This window comes from Pleurodeles waltl, chromosome 8 (genome assembly GCF_031143425.1).
Source record: "Pleurodeles waltl isolate 20211129_DDA chromosome 8, aPleWal1.hap1.20221129, whole genome shotgun sequence".
NCBI classification, from domain to species: Eukaryota; Metazoa; Chordata; class Amphibia; order Caudata; family Salamandridae; genus Pleurodeles; species Pleurodeles waltl.
The window spans coordinates 1,361,812,350-1,361,838,910 of NC_090447.1; the positions used below are offsets into that span (position 1 = coordinate 1,361,812,350).

The following is a 26,561-nucleotide window of genomic DNA, read 5'->3' on the forward strand; positions in this document are numbered from 1 at the left end:
ATGAGGAATAAAGATATTTCTCCCTGTTGCATCACTTCTACGCCACCTTTGAGGTGGCACAGGAATCTGACGCATTCCCAGACTTGTAAATCTGGGAATGCATCAGATTCCTTAGCATTCCATTGGTGCTGCGTGGGAACATCTAAAGAAACACCCATGGAACACCCCTTTCACGCAGTTTTAAGCGTGAAAGAGGCCATCTTTGCAAGGCTATGAAAAGCCATGCAATGTGGCTTTGCGTGGCCTTGTAAATATGGGCTGGCACACTGTGCGACCAGAATGCCAAAAAAATCATGCTCCAGTGGTGCAATGTTCCGATAGGACTTCATAAATTAGACCTTCAGTGTTGTGATTAATTGTATACTGCAAGTTTCTAATGTAAAAGTGTGGCTCTTTCTGCATTCACTATCCAGCCCCCAAGGCTCCAACCATGCATAAAATAAGGACACTCACCATTTGGTTCGAATCTGCCCACCACTGAGAAAGTCAGTTATAAATGGGACTGCACTGCCCATATAACTGTCTTATAACTGTCTTTCCAAAGTTGTGAAATGACAGCTCACATAAGACTAGTTCTCCCCAGGTCTTTGTGGCCACGTTGTTCTGTACTCATTGAGTGACTAGCTTAATGACCTTGAAAGTTTGTGGAGAGGAGGACCAGCCTTCTTGACATGGAAGGCCAACTGCAGGATTAGTAGTATGTTGGTCAGCAGTCCTTGATTTATATTTTGTTGAATTTAATGTGTACAATCCATCCAGGACATCTGCTAAGCAGCTTGATTCGTGCTTAGACTAGCAAACCACTCAGGCAAGCAGTGAGGTACCTAAAATGACATACTAATTTCCAAAGGTTACAAGGCTTGGGGGTAAATCATTAAGAAACTAGGATGTGGTAAACAGAATATGGTTTAATGATGTAACAGAAGACAGGCCTTTTCTACAACACACTTCAGTCCCTTTATGTAGATAGGTTTCCTACTTGTGGTTTACACATATGGGGTAGCAATTGCTCCTGGGTGAATTGAACCACGTTTGTCAATGTTTACATACTTAAAAAACATAGTGGCAATTATTTGAAGTAGCCCAAATGCATCGTTGCGTACAATTCCATACTTTCATACTCCCATTTCAAAGAAAACTGTGCTTTGTCTGCTTGTTGAAGAGGCTTATGTACTGGCAATTAACTTTGTCCGACATCACTGGCGTGAATTTCTAATGAATAAAGATACATTTTTACAGTTTAGCATTCATGTTAAAATATCAAACAAACAGTCTTCTTTTTTGCTTTTCTATCTTTGCTTTTCTGTTTTTTCCCAGGTATGATATGGTCGGAATGCAAGGAAATTTGGTCTCAAGGTCCGCGGGAATATATGTTTGAGTTATGGAATATTCTTGATTTTGGAATGTTAGCAATTTTCGCAGCATCATTCATTGCAAGGTTCATGGCATTTTGGCATGCCTCCAGAGCACAGAACTATGTTGATGAGAGCATCAAGGACTTGGCCAATGCGACCCTGCCTCCTGAAATAGAATACTACACTTTTGGTGAGTCAGTACACAGTGAAAACATCTGTCAACAGCTCACTTTGTTTCTATATAAGTAGATTTAAATTGAATTGCAAACAAATGGTTCTTATCATGGCTAATTAGTTGCCCTTCACTTCAACAGACAACCTATCTTATATTTGATAAAAATGAAAATGAGGCGAACCCTCTACCCTCTACCCTCTCGAAATGTCTGTTTGATTGGCCTTGATGTGAACAAACGTTATGTAAAACACAAGTATACATATATCTGTAATCCTTCAACATTGTTTCATTTCTCACAGATCAGATTTTCCGGATAGTGTTATGCCTCCTTCTACCTAATACAGTAATAATTATAATGAGCGACGAACATCACATACTTATAATGTGTTAGCTCATTTTAACAATCTGTAGTCATCCTGTCTGTGAGGAATTCTGTCTGCCTTTTTAAGCTCTGGAGTTTTTAATCTGTTATGCATACGGTCTGGTAATTATGCACATGACACATATCTGTGCTGTTAGGATTGCAACTGCACCTAGGGTCATTACCAGATAGTGGTTATTGGTGTTAATCTTCAGAAAGTATTGGCATTTGAGCTGGGCAATCTCTTTTAAGGTAGGGCCAGGACATATCTAAATAAGGTTGGTCTCTGTATGTTATAGCACAGACAGCCAAAAATGCTGGAATGAAATGCTGCCACGAGTCCTTATCAGAGGATGAGCTTAATTTAGTCTTGTTTTGTGTTTCTATTAAGAAGATGCACACTTTCTTGTGAGTATAGTCCCTCTTACAGTAAGATGAGACTGATATTTTATCGGGCCAGTATGCTGCCGTGGCACGTGTAAAATATTTATATTCAACACATTATAAAGGTGTACGCTAGGAATATTGAATCTGAATTGACGGTCTACAATATCATGACCACAATATCAAGAGACAAAATATTGAAAGGTTTGTATACATTTTGTATGCCTAACTCCACATCTATGTACCTTGTTAAGATAGATAGATAGATAGATAGATAGATAGATAGATAGATAGATAGATAGATAGATAGATCAATAGATATATAATGCCTCTTTTGTTTTGCTAATAGCTGTGGCTCCGTTTGACCAATCTCAGCGAACCTTTCCTAAAAAGTACTACTTTTTGACTAGTTTGCACATAGAAAGTTTCAGGTGATCGAATAAGAGGGAGCAGAAAAACTTGGGGGCGGTCCCAAAACACATTTTACCCATTAATTTTCCATAAGAACTTTAGACACAGCTATAGCCCAAACCCCTGGGTAGATTTACATGAAATGTGGCAGAAAGCTGGACTTTGGACCAGAAAGAGTGCTTCTTGTGATTTGGTTTAAATCCACTAAGTAGTTTTTGAGCAATTGATGTGCACAAACATATATTTCACGTCACAGAGGATCCAAGGATCAGACAGATCTCTTGGAGAGATCTGAATTGGCTGCAACCCTATCAACAGCAATATGGCAAAAGCCATCTTAGGAATGTGGAGTTGGTCTCCATTCCTACAAAAAAGGTAAAAAAAGATATAAGGGAGCAGGGTAGGAATACCCTGACCACCTAGTTCTGGTGGTAGGATTCCAGAGTGGCCCCTCAATGGGCCAAAAATGTTGTTTTTTAAAATTTGTGGCTAACTTGTGGAGGATCTGCAGCACAATTTTCAAAAAAGCACTACTATTAAAAAAAACACTGGGTGGGCCAGGGCCTGTTGGCAATGGACAAAATTATTTATTTATTTTGGGGGGGCATGTGTCCCCCTCTCCAAGCCAAAAATCATAATCAAGGTGAGGGGGACCATGTTCCCCCCTCCCTAAGCCCAAATGGGCCCCTTGGTCCCCACCACCCAGGTCCAAACAGTTAATTGTAGTGGAGGGGGGCTCAAGGCCCCCTCTCTGCTCTGAGCCTTATTAGTCCCCCAGGCACCCCATCCCTCAGGATAAAATCCATACTAAAAGGGGAGAGGCCACACTGCCCCCCCTCACTGAGGTTGTTAAGGCCCTGGGGACCACAACCCCAAGACTGGCCCTGGTAAAAAGTAGTTTCCCTTCCTGCACCAGCATGGGCAGGGAAACATATGTTTGCTTCTGTCTAGTGGAAACATCTTTAAATCTCCCGCCAGGTGAGAGCAAACATGCCTTCCCTGCAGGCAAGTACAGCAGTGCAGGAAAGTGGTGCAGCAGTACAGACAAGGAAGTTATATCTGCTCCTAACCAGCAAGAGATTTAAAAATGTTCCTGCTGGGTAAGATCAGACTTCTGTTTCCCTGCCTGCACTCCAGCAGGCAGGGAAACAGAACAGATATTGCTTCCTCCCAGTAGGTGCCAAGGGTGGGCAGAGAGGTTACCCACCTATAATTAAAGCAGGCCCCAGGAGATGGGGTTCCTGAGGCCATAATTGGCTTGGAGAGGGGTACCCACACGGCCCTTCTACTCTTTTTAATGGCAATGGGCCCTGGGGGATAGGGATCCCGGGGCCTAAAAAGTGTCAGGGAGGGTGGGGCCACATGGACCCCTCCCTTTTTATTATGTTAAATTTGATTTTTGGTCCCAGGGGATGGGGTCCCTTGGGACAGGGGCCACTCTGGTAACTATATTTTGTGATTTAAGGTAACTATATCTTGCGCCCTAACCATGCACTGCTAATTACTTCCCATATTACATCACTCATTACATCTCCTAGGACATCATTGATAATATCACTACAACATTTACAATGAAATTATTATTAAAAGAAAATCTGCATGACAAGGGCGCAAATCATAGTTATGCTAGGCTATGAGTTATAGTTACCAGAGCTAATTATAACTGGTGAATTTTAGTGGTTTTGTAGGTTACAAGCGTTACACAGTCACTGAAATTCTCACCTTTCTAAAGTAACTTTAACCTTTGTTTTTTGTCAGTGAATTATAAATATATGTGTGTGTGTATATATATATATATATATCTACACATAAGTGTGTGTATATACACTGTGAAGTAAAATGTTTTTCTCCTCAATTCTTGTTGTTAGTGTGGCGGGGTTTGTCTAGTGAAAAATTTTAAGCGCTGACAACCAGTCTGCAGCCCAATGTACGAAGGAAGCCTATGAAATGTGAAAATAAATCATCATTGAATCTCCGAAATTTAAAATACCAGAGATGAGATATTTCCTACTCTTTGCAAAAAGGAAATAATTATGAGCTGATTACACCTTCTGAAACTGAGTTTAAAAAATGTCACTTCATGCAGATGGTCCTGATTCGTGATTGGCCTGTGTCTTCTGTTCAAAAGACACAGGAACAGTGCAGTGGAGATTAGTGGGAGGAAAACAACCTGACAGGAAGGTACAAATGGTTCCTCTCACTTGGTCTCTTGGCCTTCTTGTCCCTTCCAGATACATGGATCCTCTGCCAGCTGAAAGCCATGCACAGTAAACTAAATACCTCTGCACTGTACAAGGTCACTCTGATTAATGAAAGGTGGAGTTAGTTGGCAGCAGAGAATTCTGCATGTTGAGCTAACTATTTTCCCATGTTGATTTTATCTGTTTAGTCTGCAGGTGTTTTTTTAGGGATAAGGTTGTAGGAAAGTCCTCCTTTTTGCCCTGGTCACCCCCAAACGTTTTTGACACATACTGGTGGTTACTGACTCTTGGCTGTGCCCTTCTAACTGCTACCCAGTGTCAGGGCCATAGCTCTGGGTAAAATGGATTATGCAAGTTAGGCTAATTATAATTGGCTGTATCAACCTACCTATAAGTCCCTACTATATAGTAGGGCATGTAGGTTTAGGGACTCCAGCTTAGGTAGGGCACCCATAGGCAGGCCTGGCTTGCTGGCTGCTTTTAATTTTAAGTTAACCCCAAATTCAACTTTAGAATTAAAAGCACTTCCAAAGTCATACATTACTGTATTTTTACATATATGTCACCACTAAGGTGTGCCCTAGTTGCCCCCATGGTTGGGCACACTAAGACTATAAGCAGGGACTGTACAAAAGATGTTTTATAAGCCCTTGTGAGAGAAAAATATCTAAATTATTTTTTCCCCATTGTAGTGAATGGGCTGCTAACATGGGGAGACTTTATTTTTTATTAATAAAGTCTCAAAAGGAGTTTATATTTTGCTATCAAACGTATTGTATAATAAATCCAACAACTTGCTAACGTTGAATTTAATATAACTAGCTCAGGCCGAAGAGTTTTAGAACTCTACCTGAAAGTCGCCAGTTTCAGCTCTGTAGTGCCGTTCTCTGACTGGCCAGCCTCTGGCAGCCTGGCTAGGCTGCCTTGATGAGGTGTGAAGAGGCCTGGGCTGAACATAAAGGAAGTGCCTGGGAGAGGAGAACTGCCTCAGCAGATGGCAAAACAGGATGGGGGAGCAGCCAAACTGCACTTCAAAGGCGGGAAGGACATTTGGGCCACCAAGTGGACCTCCCCTGTTTCCTGCAAAACCAGACAACCAGGTGCCTCCTCTTTAGATTAGGAGAGTGCTGGAACGGGGTGTGTTAAGGGAAATTAAGCCACACCAGTGGGTGTGCTCACCCAAACCTAACCTCTAAGATGGAATTTCTGCCATTTTGGATTTTTGAGGAATGTTGATCTTGGGACTTATTTTTGCCACACTTCCTAGGAAGTGGTAATCCAAAAGGGTGATGGCCTGCCTCTGATTTAGCAGTTGCCCTCCCTGCTTTCCATCCCAGGAGTAAGGATAAATATGGCAGCGCTACACCCACACTTCAGATCCCTACAAGGAACAAGACAGTTAGAAGAAGAACTACCCTGCTGGACCCTTAACCTGCACCTGGACACTGCAAACTGAAGGACTGCACCAGCTGCACACTTGGGCTTCACCACTAGAAGGACTTTGCCTGTGTTCAACTGCTTCATAAAGGGACTCCCTGTTTGCTATAGGTTGAAAATAGCTGACCACAGTCCCCTGCATCAAGCCCTGAAGAAACTGACCAGCTGACCAGTGACCAGTGGTCATTTTTGGATTTGAGCCAGGTGCATTCTGAAGAAGCAACTCAGAGCTTCTGGAATGTTGAGACGAGCTGTGGAATCCTAAAGGACATCCAAAGGCCTTCTGGGAGAGGATTCAGAGGTTTGGAGAAGTTTGGAGCAACTTTGGAAAAAAGCTCCATAAGAGGAGCTTTGTAAGTCAAGCCAGCTTACGTCGACCGCAACCCGGCCCGATTTGCAGGTTCATCCCACTGAAAAGCTCCAGAGTTCCAGACTTCCAGGAATCCACTGGGGACTCGTGGAAATGCAATCCAACAATGTTGACTCTAAATCAGCTTGCTTTGGAGGGTCGTCCGACGTCGGGGAGAAAAAGCTCCAAAAAAGTGACAAAGTCTGAATGTAATAAGTTGACAGAGGCTTCCCACGCAGCGTATTCCAAGAGGGCTCCAAGGAGGACGGATGCAATTTCAAGTTCAGCCCAGACAAATATTTCTGTCACGAAAAATTGTCTTTGTCTGAAAGTATGATTCTTCACTGAGGTCTCCTGCGACACGTATGTGAAGATGGCTCCAGGGAAGTCAGATCCAACTTGTGACTTCGTTCCAGTGAAGAAACTTTTCCTAAAAAAAGACTAAGGCCCTCATTATAACCCTGGCGGTGAGTGATAAACTGGCTGTAATACCGCCAACAGGCCGGCGGTAAGTACTGCCAAATTATGACCATGGCGGTGATAACTCCCATAGACAGCCAATGTACCACACCAACCGCCAGGGCGGAAACAACACTCACCACGGTGGGAGATGTCAACAGCCAGGTGGAAGACAAAGTACCACCCACCATATTTTGACACATCAATCCGCCATGTTTTCTGGGGCGGTACCAACGCCATCTAAAGCCTGGCGGAAATGCATCACAGAAGAGCAAGGACTCACCATTGGAGACAACGGGAAGAACAACGCCGCCATGGAACCAGAACTGCAAGTCTTCCCAATGCTCATCTACGTCATGCTCCACCTGGAACACCAATGTCGACGAAGACGATGACGGTGAGTAAGCTGCCTAGCCCACAAGGGACAGAGGGAGGGAGGAAAAAGAGAGAGACACACACATGCACAACACACACCTGACACACACACACGCACACACTATACACACAACCAGCTGCAGACAAAAAACAATGGCACACCACACACGGCAGAATAATGCAAGGACAACTAGAATGCACTAATGAGAATGTATTGATATAAACAGCTACTAAATAATCCAATTTTATGTGAAACAGATATGCACAAATGTACACAAAGGGCCACTGCCCAGTCCAATGTACTAAGGGCCCACATGGCCACAGGGCACAGTCCAAGTCTCAACTCGAATCCTGACTTCCTCCGTATAGAGCTCTGCAGGGGCATCAGTTTGCAATGGGCAGGCACCTCAGGGGGATAGGGGGTGTGGGACACCTCAGCTGAATATGGGAACAAGCCCACTGGTTCTTGAGGGGGCTCCATGTCCACATCTCTGTGCTGGAGAGTGCAAAGCCACAGTCTCTGGAGTGGGTGTCCGTCACACTGGTTCTGGAGGGGGCTCCATGCCCATTTGTCAGTGCTGGGGAGTGCAAGGCCAGTCTCTCAGGTGGGTGTCTTTACCACTGGTATTGGAGGGGGCTTTATGGCCATTTGTCAGTGCTGGGAAGTGCAAGGCCACAGACTCTCAGTTGGGTGTCTTTCCCACTGGTTCTGGAGGGGGCAACATGCCCATTTGTCAGTGCTGGGAAGTGCAAGGCCACAGTCTCCCATGAGGGAAACATGCCCACTGCTCCTGAAGGGGGCCCTTTGTACAGCAGCCCCTGGAGGGTGGCTTACATGCCCTCTGCTGGTGGTGATAGCTGCATTGTATTGTCTGGAGATGAGGGCTGAACTGTGATGGCAGGTGAAGGTGCCTTCTGGGCAGCCTCTGCTGGTGGTGAGGGCTGAACGTGAAGGTGCCTCCAGGGCAGCCTATACTGGTGGTGAGGGCTGAACTATGGTGGCAGGTGGAGGTGCCTCCTGGGCAGCCTCTGCTAGTGGTGGGGGATACACTTCCTCAGCTGGTGGTGGGGACCCCATGACCACTGGTGGTGGTGGAGGTGTCACCCTGACAGCCTCTGCTGGAGTCTAGGGCTTCGTCCCCTTCACAGCAGGTTGTGCTTGTCCCTTAGCTTTCCAGGCAGGAGTCGAGGGCTTCTTACCCTTCATGGGAGGAGGGTCATGCTCCTTCCCCTTTATGGCAGGAGGTGTGGGATCCTTCACCTTCTTGGCTGGTGGTATGGGATCCTTCACTGACTTGCCACCATGACTAGGTGGTGCCACCACTGTCTGCGTGGACTGTTTGGCAACAGGTCGTTGGGACCCTGTTCTTATGAGCAGGATGGCGGCTAGGGGAGAGAAGAGGTCAAGTTGGGCAAGGAAAAAATTCTTAGGGATGGTGTGGCAGGAGGACGGAGGAGGGATGAAGGATGGGAGTGGAGGTTGAGGGACTGGTTGTAGGAGGTGTATGTCTGCTGGATTTGGGTGCAGGTGCATGGGCAGTGTGCTGATGTGAGGTGAATGACTCTTGGGTGTGTGAGTGCTTGCGTTTGTGTCCTTTAGGTGGGGGAGACAGACAGGGTGGGAGAGGACACAGAGGACGCGTGCATGAATGTTGTGGAGGTGTCTGCTAGTGAAGTGTGTGGGTTGCTTGGTGTGGTGATGCTGGTGGTGGATGTTCATGCAGTGCATGCAGGTGTGAGTGTGGACGTGACTGTGAGGGAGGTGGAGGAGGAGGAGGAGGGGGAGACAGTGGAGGCAGTGGATGTGGTTGTGTGTGCAACTGTCTGGTGTTTAGGTGAGTGCTTGTGGGATGAAGTGTGGCACCTGTGTTTGACTGTGCCACCCTTGGGTGTTGTCTTGTGTGTATGCTCGTCTGTATGTGTGCATGGGATGGGTTAGGGTTGAGGAAACTGGGACTGGGAAGTGGTAGTTGGAGTGGGGACAGTAGAAACAGGGACAATGGCTGCCATCAGAGAGGAGGCCAGAGGCTGATTTGATCTCTGTTGGGCAGCCAATCCATGGTGGATGCCCTCCAGGAATGCATTGCGTTGCTGCATCTGGGATGCCAGACCCAGGATGGGATTCACAATGGTTGACTGCTCTACAGAGATGGCTCTCAGGAGGTCAATAGCCTCCTCAATCAGGGCAGCAGGGCTCACTGGAGCAGGGCCTGAGGTGCCTGGGGCGAAGGAGATGCCCAACCTCCTGGGTGAGCGGGCATGGGCAACTCGTTGAGGGGCTTCTAGGAGGGCGGTGTTGGTATGGGTGTGGTGGCTTTACCTGCAGCTGGGGTGGTCACAGATGCATCCACCACCACCAGGGAGCTTCCATCGGAGGAGGTATCTGAGTCTGTGTTGTTACCTCCTGTCTCCGCAGTGGTGCTCCCCTCGCCCTCCATCCCACTGGTTCCCTCGGCGTCGGTGGACTGTGCCTCCTGGGTCCTGTGGGATGCAGCTCCCTCTGTCACCGGTGCCCCTGCTCCTCTGCCAGATGGTGATAAGGCACACATGGACAGGATGACAGAAGAAAAAAGCGGGGGAGAGAGAAAAAGGAAACACTGGGTCAATTACTGCACCAACAAGACCGTTGATATACACAGCACTGTCACACACAGGGATCAGGATTCAGCACTATGCATTGCACTGCCAGTGATCTAGGTAGATGCCACGGCAAGATGAGGGACACACACCGCCAACTGCACCCCTCCTGGGACCCACAAAGCCCTGACTGACATGGAATGCTAACAAGCTAGGTTACCTGCATTTGCCATTCACCCATCACCCTAGAGTTGACTCACGCTGTAATATCTGGCCTGGCCTTAGAGGCACCCACTAACTCACATCCACCACCCGGATCCCATTCCACGTGCCAAATTGTGTAATAATGCCCACTGTACTCACCCCCTTGTAGCTGCTTTGATTCCCTCAAGCTCCCACCCAGGTCTGAGTAGGCCACTTTCAGTATGCGGACCATCGAGGAGTCAGGTTCTGACGGGCACCCCTTCATCTTTAGGAGGCCATACCCAGCTGGGCCTCCGCGGTCTTCCGTGCCCAGCATCTCAGGTCCTCCCACCGTTTCCGACAGTGGATGCTCCGCCTGCCATAGACCCCCAGAGTCTGCACGTCCTTGGCGATGGCACACAATAATCCCTTCTTTTGTTGGGCCCTGACCTGCAGAGATAATAGAGACAGGAGAACACCATTACACATACAATCCAGCCTGTCACAGATATGGCCCACCAATCCCGTTTCCATCACCATTTGCATACACATCGGCTTGCACACACCATGTACACCACCTCAAGATTTTCCCACCGATGACACGATGCTTGGACACACATCTCCATGCATCCTTCCTACATGCATCGTGCCCAAAGTGTACTCACCTGTTTTTCTGGAGGCCCATACAGCAGTCCACCAATCGCTCCAGCTCCTCCAAAGTGAAGGCAGGGACCCTTTCCCCGGTCACACGGGCAATGGTAAGTTCCAGACACAGGTCGCAGCAGCACACACAGTGTAGGTGTTCTCCTGTTGAAGGTCAGGAAACAAATGAGGAATTAGATAGAAAATGGCGGTGACGTCCGCGGTGGTGTACAGCATCACGGCCAGCGTAGATCCCTATTGTCCACTGTACTCCATAGAGCCCCATATTATCCAATGAGGAATTGCACAGCGGTGCAAGACCACCTCCCGCCACGAAACCCAACATTGGCACAATTACCTCACTTCGACCTGTGCCTACATAGAGGACACGCGGTCGCCATTTCATGGGGGAGGACAATGGCTATATCGACCTTAACTGCGTCTCAGCCTAGATTAGCACATACCTTGCACTTCTCACTGTCCCATCACATAAATACACTATGTACACTGAAATTGTGGTTCCATTGTTCAAATTGTGACAGTCTACTCACTCTTATGTCCCTTAGATACCTACCTCTGCAGATGAATAGGAGGAGGTGACATACCCCCGTGTAGAGACCCCTTGTGGACTTGGCTATACTGGAGGACAGGCACATAACACTCACCTATAGACTAGATAAGGCCACAATAACAGCTGTGTGCCCAATTGGAGCCAGACCTGATATCTGCTATCCTTCAACCCACTGGGATCCCCCCTCTTGTGCAAATGCTCTCAGTGCTCCATTTCCTGGCAACAGGTTCTTTTGAAGTGAAAGCAGGCTTGGCAGCATGGAGGACCAGAAGGATCATTAAGAGGACCTTCGGCCTCCTGAAGGACAGATTCAGGCGCCTCTATCTGACAGGTGGATCCCTGTGATTCTCACCCGGGGAGGTCTGCCAGATAGTAGTGGCATGCTGCAATTTGCACAACCTGACCTTCAGACAGCATGTACCCTTTCTGCAGCAGGAAGAGACTGGAGATGTCCCTGTGGCAGCAGTAGACCCTGAGGACACTGAGGATGAAGAAACTGAGGAACATCAGTTATCCGTCAATACTTCCAATGACACACAGGTGATACACTGCAACTGACCATTCCTCTGACTGTTGATGCATTCTGTGTGGCTGTAGCATGATGGCATTAAATTCCTTTGCATCTCAACTTACTGTCACCTATGGCTTTTCATTTTACAGATGTTGGTGATATAACAACTGTGTGCTGATATGCTGACTACAGACAGCTACAGGTCATTATTTCTATGCTCTCACAGTGTTCAGATCATTTGCACTAGATGTGACTGTTTCCATAAATGCACATTTTCAAAACACAAAATACTAGTAGTCAAGTTGTGTTCAAGGGTGTTTATTGTAGTGCTATGAAATTGAGGGACAAGTGTAATGGAATTGGGTGATGATGGAGGAAGGTCCCGGGTATTGTTCTAGTCTGTTTGTAGCACAGGTCCAGTGTTCAAGGGGCCATAGGAAGGGTAGCAAAGGCAATAGTCCAAAGTGGACAAGGTGACAGGATGGGACACAAGGGGGACAATCAGGAGAGTCTCATTTCCTGGCGGTGGTCTTGGCAAGTGTCTCTGGCTTCTGTCTGGGTCACAGGGAACGTTTGTGGGGTGGTTCACCGTCTGCAGGGTGAGGGGTGCTGGTGGCCTGTGGGTCCTGTGGCAGGGCCTCCTGTCCACCAGCTTCACCAGAGGTGGAGGGCTGGTCTATGAACTGGCTAGTGGTAGGGGCCCGCTGTTGTGCTGTAGATTCCCTCATGATGTTGGCCATGTCTGCCAGCACCCCTGACATGGAGATGAAGGTGGTGTTAATGGCCTGCAGGTCCTCCCTGATCCCCTGATACTATCCCTCCTGCAGCCGCCTGTTCTCCTGCAAGTTGTCAAGGATCTGGCCCATCGTGTCCTGGGAATGTTGGTAGGCTCCCAGGATCTCAGAGAGTGTCTCCTGGCGAATCGGTTCCCTGGGCCTGTCCTCCCCCTGGTGCACAGCGGTCCTCCCAGTGTCCCTGTTGGCCTGTGCCTCTGTCCGCTGAACGGTGTGCCCACTGCCACTAACCCCAGGTCCCTGATTGTCTCGGGTATGAGGTGTGGACTGGGTCCCTGTACAGATGGGCACATTGCTGGTTGGTGTGTCCTGGGGACAGAGGTGTGGGTACGCTGGGTGGGTGCTGTGGTGTTGGGTACTGATGAGGGAGGCTCTGTGGTGGACTGTGAGTGGGCCTGGGTGAATGACTGTCCAGTGGTCCCTGATGGGCCAGGTTGTTGGTCCAGATCCTGAAGTTCAGAGTCACTGTCATCACCGGGGGCATCTTCTGTTGGGGGACTGGTTTGTCATGGCACCTCCTCTCTGCTCACATTGGCTGGGGCACCTGTGGGGATGTAAGTGATGTATTATGCTTCATGTCTGTGACATACTATACATCCCTGGTTTCCCCTCTATCATTGCTGTTGCCCTGCTACCTTTTGCTTGTGTATGGTGATGTATTGTGTGATTGTTAGTTTGCTATGCTGTGCATGCTTTGGTGATGGGTGTCCATCCAGGGCTGGGTGGGGTGTCCATGCATTGGTATGGAATGCAGAGCTTGGCAGTGGGGTTAGTCATATGTGTAAGTGCAGTGGGTGGGATGGAGTGGAGTGATGGGAGTGAGGGTGTGGGTGTGAGTTGGCTTGCAGGTATGGGGGTGCTAAGTATTAAATGCTGACTTACCAGTGTCGAGTCCTCTGGCTACTCCAGCAAGTCCCTGAGGATGCAGCAGTGCCAAGACTTGCTCCTCCAATGATGTGAGCTGTGGGAGAGGAGGTGGGGTTCCAGTCCTCTGGATGGCGAGCTAGTGCCTTGCTGCTATGGAACATACCTTCCCCTGTAGGTCGTTCCACCTCTTCCTGATGTCGTCCCTTGTTCTTTGGTGCTGTCCCACGGTGTTCACCCTGTCCGCGATTCTCTACCGTAGCTCCATCTACCTGGCAATGGATATTTGCTGTGCCTGTGCCTTTGTGGGGACATGGGTGTTGTGTTGTGTGTGTTGGTGAGAGTGTGTTGAGTAATGGGAGGGTGTGTGATGTGGGGTGCATGAGGGATGTATGTGGGGTGTGTGTCTAGTTGTCTCTGTGCTGTTTATGTCACTCTCCTGGCAGTAATTGTTGTTCTTGAAGGGTTATGGGTACTGTGGGTGTGTGTTTTATAGTGCTGTGGGTGGGTAGATGTGGTGTGTGTATGAGTGTCAGATGTGATTTTCATGTTGGCCAATGTAATGGTGTTTCATATGTAGCTGTCCATTCTGAGGTGATTTGTGGGTCTTAATGTGGTGGGCGTTGTTATGTTGGCGTAACGGTATTGGTGTTGAGACTGACACTTTATCACTGACCTTTGGACTGGCGGATTTGTGTATGTGGCAGTATTCTGTCGGATTGGTGTGTGAGTCATAATATGGCGAACGGATGTTCGCCTCCGTAACGGTATGTCGGCGGCCGTCACAGCAGTGGTAAGCGGGATTTACCGGAAATGTCATAATGAGGGCCAAAGTCAGAAGGTAAAACTTTGAAAGAGGCCTCCTGCTCACTGTAGCTGAGCATGGCTCCATCACGTTTGGCCTCAAATTTTGACTTTGCCACGGTTGATTGCGACCAGATGTCCAGATTGGCGCTTCTAGTTTTTATGCGCTAAAAAACGTTTAATCTTTAAAAATTCATATCTCTAGTTTTCCTTATCCAATGTTATTTGTTTTGGTGTCAAACTAAAGATAAAAATGTAATCTGTGTTTATAAATTGGTTTTGGAGTTTTAACCTGCTTCTTGTGTTTTATTTTATGACTGTTTTTTTATCTTTGAATGCTTTACACACTTTGGCCCTCATTAAGACATTGGCGGTAACTGCCGCCTACCGCCACGGCGACAGCCGGCAACATACCGTCGCCGTGGCTACCAGCCACCCACCAGCATTATGACCCTCAATGGAATTCTGCCAGAAGGCTGGCAGAATACCGCCGACAGTCATGGCAGCGGACAGCAGTGAGGTGGCGCTGCTGTCAGCAGCAGCGCCACGTCAGCAAAACACTGCCTAAAGTATTGTGAGCAATGATACAGCCTGGCGGTGTTTAGCTGGTGGACGCTGCTGCTGACAGCAGCACCGTGTCCTGTCTCCAGCCAGAGGAACCCCTGCACGCAGGTAAGTCCGGTGCTCCGACAGGAGAGTGGGTGGGGGATGTTGTGTGCGTTGGTTGTGTGTGTATGTTGGGGTGTTGTGCGTGTGGGGGGTGTCTGTTTATGACTGTGTGCATGCGGGTGTGAGTCACGTTTAATGAGTGCGTGAAGGCCTGAATGTGAGTGTACGTGTATGTTGTGTGTTGTGAATGCATGTGGCAGAGTATGTTGGTGTGTGTTGCGGTGTGTGGGTATGTGTGTGTACCTGCGTGGGTGGATGTGGGTATGCGTGTGTGTATGTGTGTGCACTTGTGGGTGTGACAATGTGTGGGGGCAGGAGAGGGAGGCGGAGGGTGGTGGAGAGCTCTGGGGAGGGGGTGGGAGAGACCCCTATCAGTGCCAGGGAAGGAATGCTAATCTGGTGTTAGATAAGGACCCTCACTAATGAAAGTTTGCTATATGGAGTAACAAACAATGTCTTTCCTTTGCTGAATAAATGTATGTAATATTGTTTGCGCAATTGTTCTTGTTATTAATTTGCACTGTAAGATTAGAATTTGTGATTGTTCAAGCTTTGGTTAGATTACATTTCCTGCACCGCTTTAGGCAGCCAGTGATGTTTCTGTATGTTTATCATTTGATTTTTAGATTATTTTACGTGACATTAACATTGTTAATATAGGGAACTAATTATTCTAACTTTTACTAAAAGTTGTGGTTATTCATGACTGAAAGGTCATGGTATGTGATAATTACTGACTCTAACTGATTATATGTGTTATTGATTATCATTGATTATTGATGTTACTGATTGGTTATTGATTATGGATCTGCATGTACTGGATCTATAGTAGGAACATCTTAAATGCGAGCCAAAAAGTTCATCAACCCATTCGCGTCCCCTTGTAAGTTTATTTATTAAGGTCCAACGCGCTAACAGATGCATGGCTTTTTTATAGTATATTTTTCGGTGTGTTTTAAGTAGATGAATCATTCCATTTCTAACCTGAAAAACGAGCCCCCTATTTAAAACATGAGAACTGTAATCGAATTAAAACAATTACCATAACCAGCTATCGAGAATCATTCTGTGAATTGAAATAGACTTCAAAGCAAGGGAACCAGCTTTCCTCCAGTGGGTGTTCATTAGTCTTCAAATTATGCTAACATTTCTCGTTATGCATGAGGCATTGCAAACTTACGTCTGTGCATTATTTAATGTAAACAGATTTAGAATTGGGTTTCGGGCTGTATCACGAAATGTAAAAAGTTTAAATACATTTTATCTTGCAAACAATCAGTAGTTTGCATTTAGCCTTCAGTAACTTGAACTGTTTCTTTTCTAGCCAGAATAAAATGGTTGCCGTCTGATCCTCAAATCATTTCGGAAGGTCTCTATGCAATTGCTGTGGTTTTAAGTTTCTCTCGCATTGCCTACATCCTCCCGGCCAATGAAAGCTTTGGACCTCTGCAAATATCTCTGGGCAGAACTGTGAAGGATATTTTCAAATTCATGGTAATATTTATCATGGTGTTCGTGGCTTTCATGATAGGAATGTTCAACCTCTATTCCCATTATCTTGGAGCAAAACAAAATGATGCCTTCACAACGTGAGTATTATTTTTAGCAGCCATTTTAGTACTATACACATTGTCGCTGTAGTATGACAACTATACATCCAAGTGTCCATTATTACACTGGTTGACGAAGTCATCTTATGTCTAAAAATATGCAAAATGTCCATAAATGTTTATAGCTAATGTTCTTTTACATCTTTATCAATGTATCTCCAGACTGAATTTTGACTATTGTGGGTGTGCAAACTTTCCATTTGCTTTTTTCTGGCGACTTTCGCGCATTTTTGAGAAACGCTCTGAAACATACAAAAAGGTTGCACGTTCCTGTGCGAGCTGGGCGTTGGCTAAGAAATGATTTTATCATTAAGTTCATGGGCCCGCCATCTTACATGAGGATATAGTCCTCACAATGATCACTGCTGCAGTTTTTCTCCAATATCTTGATGAATCTGTAAGAGGAGACTGGTACCGTGCCTAATGATTCTCTGCAAGTATTTATGCAACGCTAAGTGTCTATGGGCTTATTTAGGAGAGGCTGCGCCGAAGGACCATCACTTTTTCTGACGATTCGCAGCACAAACCTCTCAACAATACCCATGAGGTCACGCAAAGCTGCTTTGCAGGGCTTTGAATGGCCTCATAGATATGGAGTAAGACAGAGCAGCGCAAGGTGCTGGGTTGCCTTACTTTGTGCTAGAGAGGCAATCCTTGGGTATTGTGGTGGGTTTTCCCATGCAATGGATTTTGACGCTGCCCCAGAATTACTTTATCACATAAACCTGGATAGCGACAAAACCTTACGCCTCCCCAAGGGAGGCGTAACGAGGAGAACTTGTATTTTCCTCTTTTCATGTGTACGTTCTGCAGCACACGTAGAAAGAGGAAAACGTCTTTCAGGATTGTTTCTATGCAGGAAGGTTCCCCTCAGTGCACAAAGCAATCCTGCATGCAACACAGGCATCTTTCTACCATGGTTCAAGGGTCACTGTGTTGGCGCTAAGTAGCCAATTGTGCGCCACTTCAAGGCGCAAGAACAAGAATGCACCATTTTGCATAAATACGGTGCATTCCTACCCTTTCATATTGGCTTAGGGCAGCGCAGCAAGAAGACTTACGGTGCTGCCCCACACCAATTTTCCATAAATTAACTCCTATGTGTCTTCAAACATTGTGTGCAATTCCGATGTAATACCAGCAGATTCAATAATCCTGAAGAACTATTTTCTGACTCATGACCAATCACTCATCACCAACCCCTAAAGGAAAGCTATAAAAGCATAATGTAAACATCTGCAAAATGACTTGGGTTAATTCAAGACTTGGCCTGATGCAACAACACATCCTTGCAGACTTTTCCCCTTAACATTGATAGTTTAAAGAATAGGCTTTAGCGATATTTCTCGCCTTCCATCAGCCTGCCCTCATGTTACCAGTGGGATGTGTTGAAGAGATCAGTAAGCCATTTTAAAAGACACAATATAGAGTCTGAGGCTGTGGGGGTCAAATTCTAGGTGATCAGAAAGCAAGATATCTGTGGTAGCCACACAGCATAAAGAAATTCCTACACATTTGTTCTCCATCCCAAAGACAAAGACAGACTAGATGAAGAAGGTGAAAGTGTGGTCTTAACCTGGACTTTTGGGTCGTACCCTGGAATATAGCATTAGCAACTAGAAAATGACACCCATTTATGTCAGATCATGCTGAAATTCCAGGCACTATTCACATGATTCACGCCCTGCCTTGAATTTTTTTTTACCCAAATGTTGTAACTGGATAAGATCAAAGCTGCATGATGAATCAAATCATAACAAAAAAAGGTTTGTATGATGGAACAACGCATGCACCAACCACGCATGCCTGAACAACGTGGTCGGAACAACTACCACGTTGTTACCACGAATGCCTTTATCATGCATGCCTTTACAATGATTTTTCGTTGTAAAAGTATGCCTAGTAAAGGCATGTGTGGGAAAGGCATGCATTGTTCTAGCATGCCACCACCCCCACCCGACCTAAAAACATATTTCCCCGAACACCCACCCACCCTAAAAACAGTACTACCATGACCCTCAAACCCCCACCTCTAAAAACAAAAGTACCCTAACACCCCCATCCACCCTGTGCCCCAAAACCTTCCCCAACCCCCACCTGCCCTAAAAAAAAACTGCCCTCCACCCACCCTAAAATCTAAATGACCCCCATCCCACCCATATAAAACCTACCCTGCCCCACCCCTAAAAGGAAAACTACCCAACCCTCCAACCCTACCCCTAATAACAAAACTACCCAGACTTCCCACCCCTAAAAACAAAAAAACCCTGACCCTCCACCCCACCCCTAAAAAGAATACTACCTCGATACCCCCACCCACCATGAGCCTTGCAATCTACCCCGACCCCACCCCCAAAAACATAGCTACCCCACCCCTACAAACAAAATGACCCTGACCCCCCACCCCTACCCCTAAAAACAAAACTACTCGACCCTCCACTTAAAAACAAAATTACCCAACAACCCCCACTCCGCCCATAAAAACAAAACTACCCCAATGCCCCCACTCCCGCCCCTAAATACAAAACTACCCCAACCCCACCCCTAAAAACCAAACTTCCTCAATCCCCACCCCTAAAAACAAAACTACCCCAACCCCCCTACCTCACGCCTTAAAACAACTATCCTGATACCTCCAACCCACCCTGAGCCATTAAGTCTTTTTCGTCCCCCACCCACCCTTAAAACAACCGATCCCCCACACCCAAAAATAACACTACCCCACCCTGCCCCTAAAAACAAAATTACTCTGACCTCCACCCCTAAAAACAAAACTACCCCAACCCCCGCCCTAAAAACAAAACTACCCCGACCCCCAACCCCTGCCCCTAAAATCATAGCTACCCTGACCCCCAATTCCTGCCCCTAAAAACAAAACTACACTGACCGCCCACCCCGCCCCTAAAAACAAAGCTAGCCCGACCACCAACCCCTGCCCCTAAAAACCAAACTACCCCAACCCCCCACCCTGCCCTAAAAATCAAAGGACCCCTTCCTAAAAACAAAACTACCCCTACCCACCTGCTCCACCCCTAAAAACAACTACCCCAATACCCCACACCCACCCTGAGCCCTAAAACATTCGCCAAACCCCCACCCGCCCTAAAAACAACCAACGCTCAACCCCAAAAATAAAACTACTCCACCCATAAAAACAAAATTACCCCAACCCCACAGGTCTAAAAACTAAAGTACCCCACCCCCTCCCTGCCCTAAAAACAAAATAACCCTGAACCCCCCCTCCCCACACCTAAAAAAAATAAATAACCCAACCTCCCCACCCCTAAAAACTACCCATCAACCCTGCCCCAGCCCCACTTGCGTAGGCATCCTCTCACGATGCACTCTCTTTTTCTCTGCCTTAACAATGTATTTCCGTTGTTCAGCACATGCTGGTTAAGGCAGAGAAAAAGGGAGTCATTGTTCACGCAAGCGTGATTACGCTTGCATTGTCAACATAATAGTTGTTCTGGAGTCTTTGTTCTCTACGTTTCTCCCAAAATTGTGCCTGGGTGATTAATATAATGCAGTGCTTTCTTTAGTGCTTTAAACAGGCAGGTACAGTGCTGAATACCTGTGCTACTTTAATTTGAAAGGGGGAGTGCCTGCGTTTCTCAGCACTGCTGCAATACAATTAATGGGAGAGTACTGGCACTTGTCAGAAGCAAACAGGTAGTGTTAATATTGAGGATGTACACTTCAGCATTTCCATTTAAAGTGCTGATTTTCTTCGCTAAGCAGGCCCAACTGTAAAATATGTTTTTATGTAACACGAGAATGGTTTATATAAGCGATTCACCGTCTACTATCTTTTCAGCATGTTTATTTACCTCACAGTTTGAGTTTATTCTGTTTATGCACACGTTTTGAAACATCGCCTTAAACACGTTTTTTATTTTACTTTTTTTTTTTGTTGGATTGAACTGGATTTTTGACGTGTTTGACACACCGAGTCCAAGGTGTACACCCTTATACTATTCAGTAGCTATACAACACAATGCATATCTCTGTACATTCTACAGCAAGGCCAGATTGGCTTTGGAAACCGTAAACAATTTAATCATAAAAAAATGGTACATTCTTATATTTATTTACAAAGGCCCCTGAATTCATGATCCTCTAGAAGAAATATTAGATGTTATATTGAAAGTGACTTTTAACATCGCCTCTGAAATGATCAAAAGACCAGGTCAGCACTGAAAGCTAATATCCCATTAAAAATACAGGCTTGGAATTAGTTACAGCAGAATGAGCATCAACAGAAAATGTCGCCATTACGATAATATTAATTTTTCAGAACCTAATTTGAAGACATCAATGTGTAATTTGGAAGTGTAATGAATGTAATTAGAGTACCTACTGCCAAATTTAAATACAGGCTTCTTGTAATGGTGCTTCTGCCTCATAGAAATGGTATATAAATGGTTCATCAATTCCATTAATAGCTCGGCAATTACAATACATCAGTTGGGGTGGGCAATGAAAGCAATCTGTGGCATTATTGGAAAAATTGATTTATAATTGTGATCAGGAGGAGGAAAATCTACATGACTAATGGTGGCCACACATTCACTTATATCCTCTACTTAAAAGTGTTATTTCAAGACTCAGGCCACTAAATGTCCTTCACCCAAGCTTTGAGTAATAACAATTAATATGCTCACCTAAAATCTACAATTACAGCGATTGGTGAATGAAGGTTTGAAAAGAAAATAATATGGGCGTAGCTAGAGAAATCAATAGTAAACAAAAATGCATACATTGTCATTGTAAATGTAAACCTGTGTGAAAATGTCTTCTATTGACAAAAAGCTTAATTGTTCTGCTGTGGCTTTTATTTATAGTGCTCATTACTGTGCTATACAATGATTGTAATTATTGAAAGTGATTGTTCTTAATGCCATGTGTTTTATTTTAGGGTTGAAGAGAGTTTTAAAACCCTCTTTTGGGCTATATTCGGGCTTTCTGAGGTTAAGTCGGTGATCATTAACTATGGACACAAGTTTATTGAAAATATTGGATACGTATTGTATGGAGTGTACAACGTGACCATGGTGATTGTTCTTCTCAATATGCTAATTGCAATGATCAACAGCTCGTTCCAGGAAATAGAGGTAAAAATACTTTTTATATATTTACCTTGAGACTAAGAGACTAATAACTCGTTTTTTAGCCAGTGGCTGCAGATGTTTTAGGGTTGGCTCAACAGATCCTTTTTTCAGTACCCAATTTACCCATTCACGCATCCATTTAAAGGAATAAGATACGGCACATTTGTAAAGTATACTTTCCCTCCAAAGGGTTTCTTGGTGCTATAGGCCAGATGCTCATTTTTATTATTATACCCAACTCAATTTTAGTTATTTAATCTACCTAGGAGGATGAGAGGCTGAGGGCATCAACCGTAATTAAAGGCTGCACTCATGGAATAAAGGACATATCCCCGGCGGTGAGATGCTTTAGTCCAGTGGTTCTTAACCTGTGGTCCTGGGACCCTCGGAGTTCTGCAATACCTATGCAGGAGTCCATGGCTATTTAGATAATTAAATAATATTATCAGATTAATAAAGTGTATATAACTAAAGAAGCAAAAGTAGAATTGAACATTGTTAAACGGTTGTAAATGTAAAGGAATTCATTGGGTATCCTCAGATTGATTCTTGAGAGCAGTGCAATTGTACCAAACACAATATAGTATAAAAAGTGGATGGCATCAGCTGAATTTAGAGAAGCTCCAACCTTCCCATTAAAGTTATAATTTTTATTGTTTTTATAACTATATGTGATTTGTTGGAAATGGGTTTTTTGGTTGGCAGTCAGGTTACCCTCTGTCCAAGCAAGAACCCTCACTCTAGTCAGGGTAAGTCACACACAATCCAAATTATCCTGTGCCCCCCCTCTGGTAGCTTGGCACGAGTAGTCAGGCTTAACTTAGAAGGCAATGTGTAAAGTATTTGTGCAATAAATCATACAATAACACCATATAGCACCACAAAAATACACCACACAGTGTTTAGAAAAATATAGAATATTTATCTGGATATTTGTAGATCAACACAAGTAAAAGATGCAATAAGAATTTGTAGAAATATCACTGAAAAGTGATATAAAGTGTCTTAAGTCTTTAAAAAGCAAACAAAGTCCCTTTCAAGCACAAAGTACCTGGTTTGGAGTGGAAAATCTCCGCAGAGGGCCGCAGAGGAGGAGATGCGTGGAAAAATGGTGTGTGCGTCGGTTTCGCCCCTTCACACACGGACTTGCGTCCTTATTTTTCACACAGGGAGTTGTGCGTCGTTGTGCGGGAAGAAAAATGGTGTGTGCGTCGGTTTCGCCCCTTCACACGTGGACTTGTGTCGTTATTTTTCACTCGGGGAAGACGTGCGTCGTTTTCCAGCACGTGGGCCGACTCCTTCTATGGTTCGCGGGATTACCATATGTCCCAGGGTCTGTGCGTAGATTCCTCGGCTTGTTATCTGGCTGCTCGTCGTTCTGGGAGGCTGTGCGTGGAATTTTCTTTCTCACGGCAGGCGTTGCGTCGATTTCCTCTCTGGAAGTTGGGCGGCGTTGTCCATGCGAGGCCGTGCGTCGAAGTTGCGGTCGCCCCGTATGCGTCACATCGAGCATTGTCGGCGTGCGTGATTTTCTCACTGCGGATTAAGCTGTGCGTCGAATTTTACAGCACACGAGGAGTCCAAATGAAAAAGAGAAGTCTTTTTGGTCCTGAGACTTCAGGGAACAGGAGGCAAGCTCTATCCAAGCCCTTGGAGAGCACTTTTGTAGCCAGACAAGAGTTCAGCAAGGCAGCAGGGTGCCTGAGTGAATGCACAAGGAGCTGTCAACTAAACCTAGCCAGACATGGATTGTAAGGCACAGAAAAATTTAAGTGCAGAGGAATGCTCACTTTCTAAAAGTGGCATTTCTAAAATAGTAATATTAAATCCAACTTCACCAGTCAGCAGGATTTTGTATTACCATTCTGGCCATACTAAATATGACCTTCCTACTCCCTTCAGATCAGCAGCTGCCACTTCAACAATGTATTAGGGCAGCCACAATGTTAGCCTATGAAGGGAGCAGGCCTCACAGTAGTGTAAAAACGATTTTCGGAGTTTTACACTACCAGGACATGTACACTACACAGGTACATGTCCTGCCTTTTACCCACACAGCACCCTGCTCTAGGGGTTACCTAGGGCACACATTAGAGGTGACTTATGTGTAGAAAAAGGGAAGCTTTAGGCTTGGCAAGTACTTTTAAATGCCAAGTCGAAGCAGCAGTGAAACTGCACACACAGGCCTTGTCATGGCAGGCCTGGGACAAGGTAAAGGGGCTACTTGAGTGGGTGGCACAACCAGTGCTGCAGGCCCACTAGAAGCATTTAATCTACAGGCCCTAGGCACATACAGTGCACATTACTAGGGTCTTGTAAGTATATTAAATAGTCCAATTGGGTATGATCCAAAGTTACAATGTTTAAAGGGAGAGAGCAAATGCACTTTAGCACTGGTTAGCAATGGTAAAGTGCGCAGAGTCTAAAAGCCAGCAAAAACAGAGTCCAAAAAGTGGAGGGAGGCAGGCAAAATGTTAGGGGTGACCACCCCAAGGCATGTCAGGTCTAACATGTGTCCCCCCCAGCTGAAAGTGGGGAGAGCTACCCGACCTCCTGGTAGCTCTCATCGCTAAGGCGGACATATCTGGAGAGACAATCAGCATTGGCGTGGTCAACCCCGGGGCAATGCTCCACCGTAAAGTCCATCCCCTGTAGGGAAATGAACCACCTCAAGAGTTTTGGATTCTCACCCCTCATCTGCATGAGCCATCTGAGGGGCCTGTGGTCTGTCTGAACCCAGGAGTGAGTCCCAAACAGGTAGGGTCTTAGCTTCTTCAGTGCCCAGACCACAGCAAATGCTTCTCTCTCAATAGCACTCCACCTTTGTTCCCGTGGTAATAGTCTTCTGCTAATAAAGACTACTGGTTAGTCTGAGCCCTCCTCATTTAGCTGTGCTAGAACAGCCCCTATGCCATGCTCTGAAGCGTCTGTCTGCACAATAAATTCCTGGGAGTAGTCAGGGGCCTTGAGCACGGGGGCCGTGCACATGCTTCCTTCAGAGAATCAAAGGCTTTCTGACAAGCCTCTGTCCAATTCACAAACCTAGGTTGTCTCTTGGAAGTGAGTTCTGTCAAGGGGGACACAATGGTACCATAGCCCTTGACAAATCTGCGGTAGTATCCCGTGAGGCCCAAAAAGGCTCTCACCTCAGTCTGTGTTCTAAGTGGTTGCCAGGCCTTGATAGTTTCAATCTTGGCCTGGAGTGGCTGCACCTTGCCACCACCTACTAGGTGTCCCAAGTGCACCACGGAACCCTGCCCAATCTAGCACTTACTAGCCTTGATAGTCAGGCCTGCCTGTTGCAGGGCCTGAAGCACCTCCTTGAGGTGGAGCAGGTGTTCCTCCCTGCTGGAACTGTAGACAGCTATGTCGTCCAGGTAAGCTGCACAATAGGCATCTTTACAAGCTAGGACCCCGTTAACCAACCGTTGGAAGGTAGCGGGGGCATTTTTCAGTCCAAATAGCATCACTCGGAATTGGTAATGGCCATCAGGGGTGGAAAATGCTGATCTTTCTTTAACATCAGAGAGAATGACACCCCCCACTGACCCATCCCCTTCTTTGACAGAAAGGAGGTCAGGGAGAGGTTCACTCTCCTCTTCCATGCCCTCATCTGTGACCAGGAGCATACTGACCTCAGACCTCTCAAAGTGAGGTTCGAGCCGGTGGTGATGGAGGACCCTTACGGGGTGCCTGGGGGTCTTTAGGTCCACTAGGTAAGTGGCCTCCCCTTTACGCTCCTTGATCTCAAAGGGGCCAGTTCAGCAGTCCTGGAGAGCCCTGGGCTCTACTGGCTCCATCACCCAAACTTTGTCTCCAGGTGAGAACTCAACCAGAGTGGTCTTCCGGTCATACCACTCCTTCATCACCTCTTGACTGGCCTCGAGGTTACTCGGGGTCTGCTTCCAGAAGAGTTGGGTTTGGTTGCAGAGGCCCAGCATGTAGCTGACCACATCCTGGGGAGGTGACTTGGGAGCTTTCTCCCAGCCCTCCTTCACAATGCTTAGGGGTCCCCTGACAGGGTGACCATAGAGAAGCTCAAAGGGGCTGAACCCCACCCCTTTCTGGGGCACCTCTCTGTAAGCAAACAACAGGCAGGGTAAGGGGACGTCCCACTTACACCTCATGGCATCAGTCAGGCCACTAATCATGCCTTTCAGGGTCTAGTTGAATCTCTCAACAAGCCCATTGGATTGAGGATGGTAAGGGGTGGTGGTAAACCCCACACTCATCCCACATGGACTTCATGTATGCAGACATGAAGTTTGTGCCCCTGTCAGACACAACATACTTAGGGAATCCCACACAGGTAAATATTCCCAACAGGGCTCTGATTACCACTGGTGCAGTCACTGTTCTCAGAGGGATTGCCTCTGGATTGCGGGTGGCATGGTCCACCAAAACCTGGATAAACCTGTTGCCCAAGGCAGTTTTGGGGTCCAAGGAACCAACAATGTCGATGCCAACCCTTTCAAAGGGGGTGCCAACGACTGGGAGTGGGAGCAGGGGAGTCTGGGGCAAGCTCTGCAGAAGTTATCTGAGGCTGTCCTCATTCTGGGCCAATGGAAGTGGGTGTCAAGCCTGTTAAAGGTCTTGTCTTGGCCCAGGGGTCCTGCCAGGGGGATGTCATGAGCCAGACCCAGTAGGAAGTTCCGGTAACACTGGGGGGCCACCAGCACACGGGCTGCCCCAGGACCTGGAACCTTACGCTGACTGTA

The 26,561-nt window shown here is 46.4% G+C and overlaps 1 protein-coding gene across 3 annotated transcripts in view; it reads left to right on the forward strand.

Annotated features, from left to right (window-relative positions):
- The window catches only part of TRPC6 (transient receptor potential cation channel subfamily C member 6), a 401,605-nt gene that overhangs the window by 216,094 nt on the left and 158,950 nt on the right, over positions 1 to 26,561 (forward strand). For all 3 annotated transcript variants that reach the window (XM_069202381.1, XM_069202378.1, XM_069202380.1), the window contains exons 5-7: positions 1,318 to 1,545; positions 16,447 to 16,711; positions 21,651 to 21,846. In XM_069202381.1, coding sequence (XP_069058482.1) covers positions 1,318 to 1,545; positions 16,447 to 16,711; positions 21,651 to 21,846 — 689 coding nt within the window. The remainder of the gene's footprint in view (positions 1 to 1,317; positions 1,546 to 16,446; positions 16,712 to 21,650; positions 21,847 to 26,561) is intronic.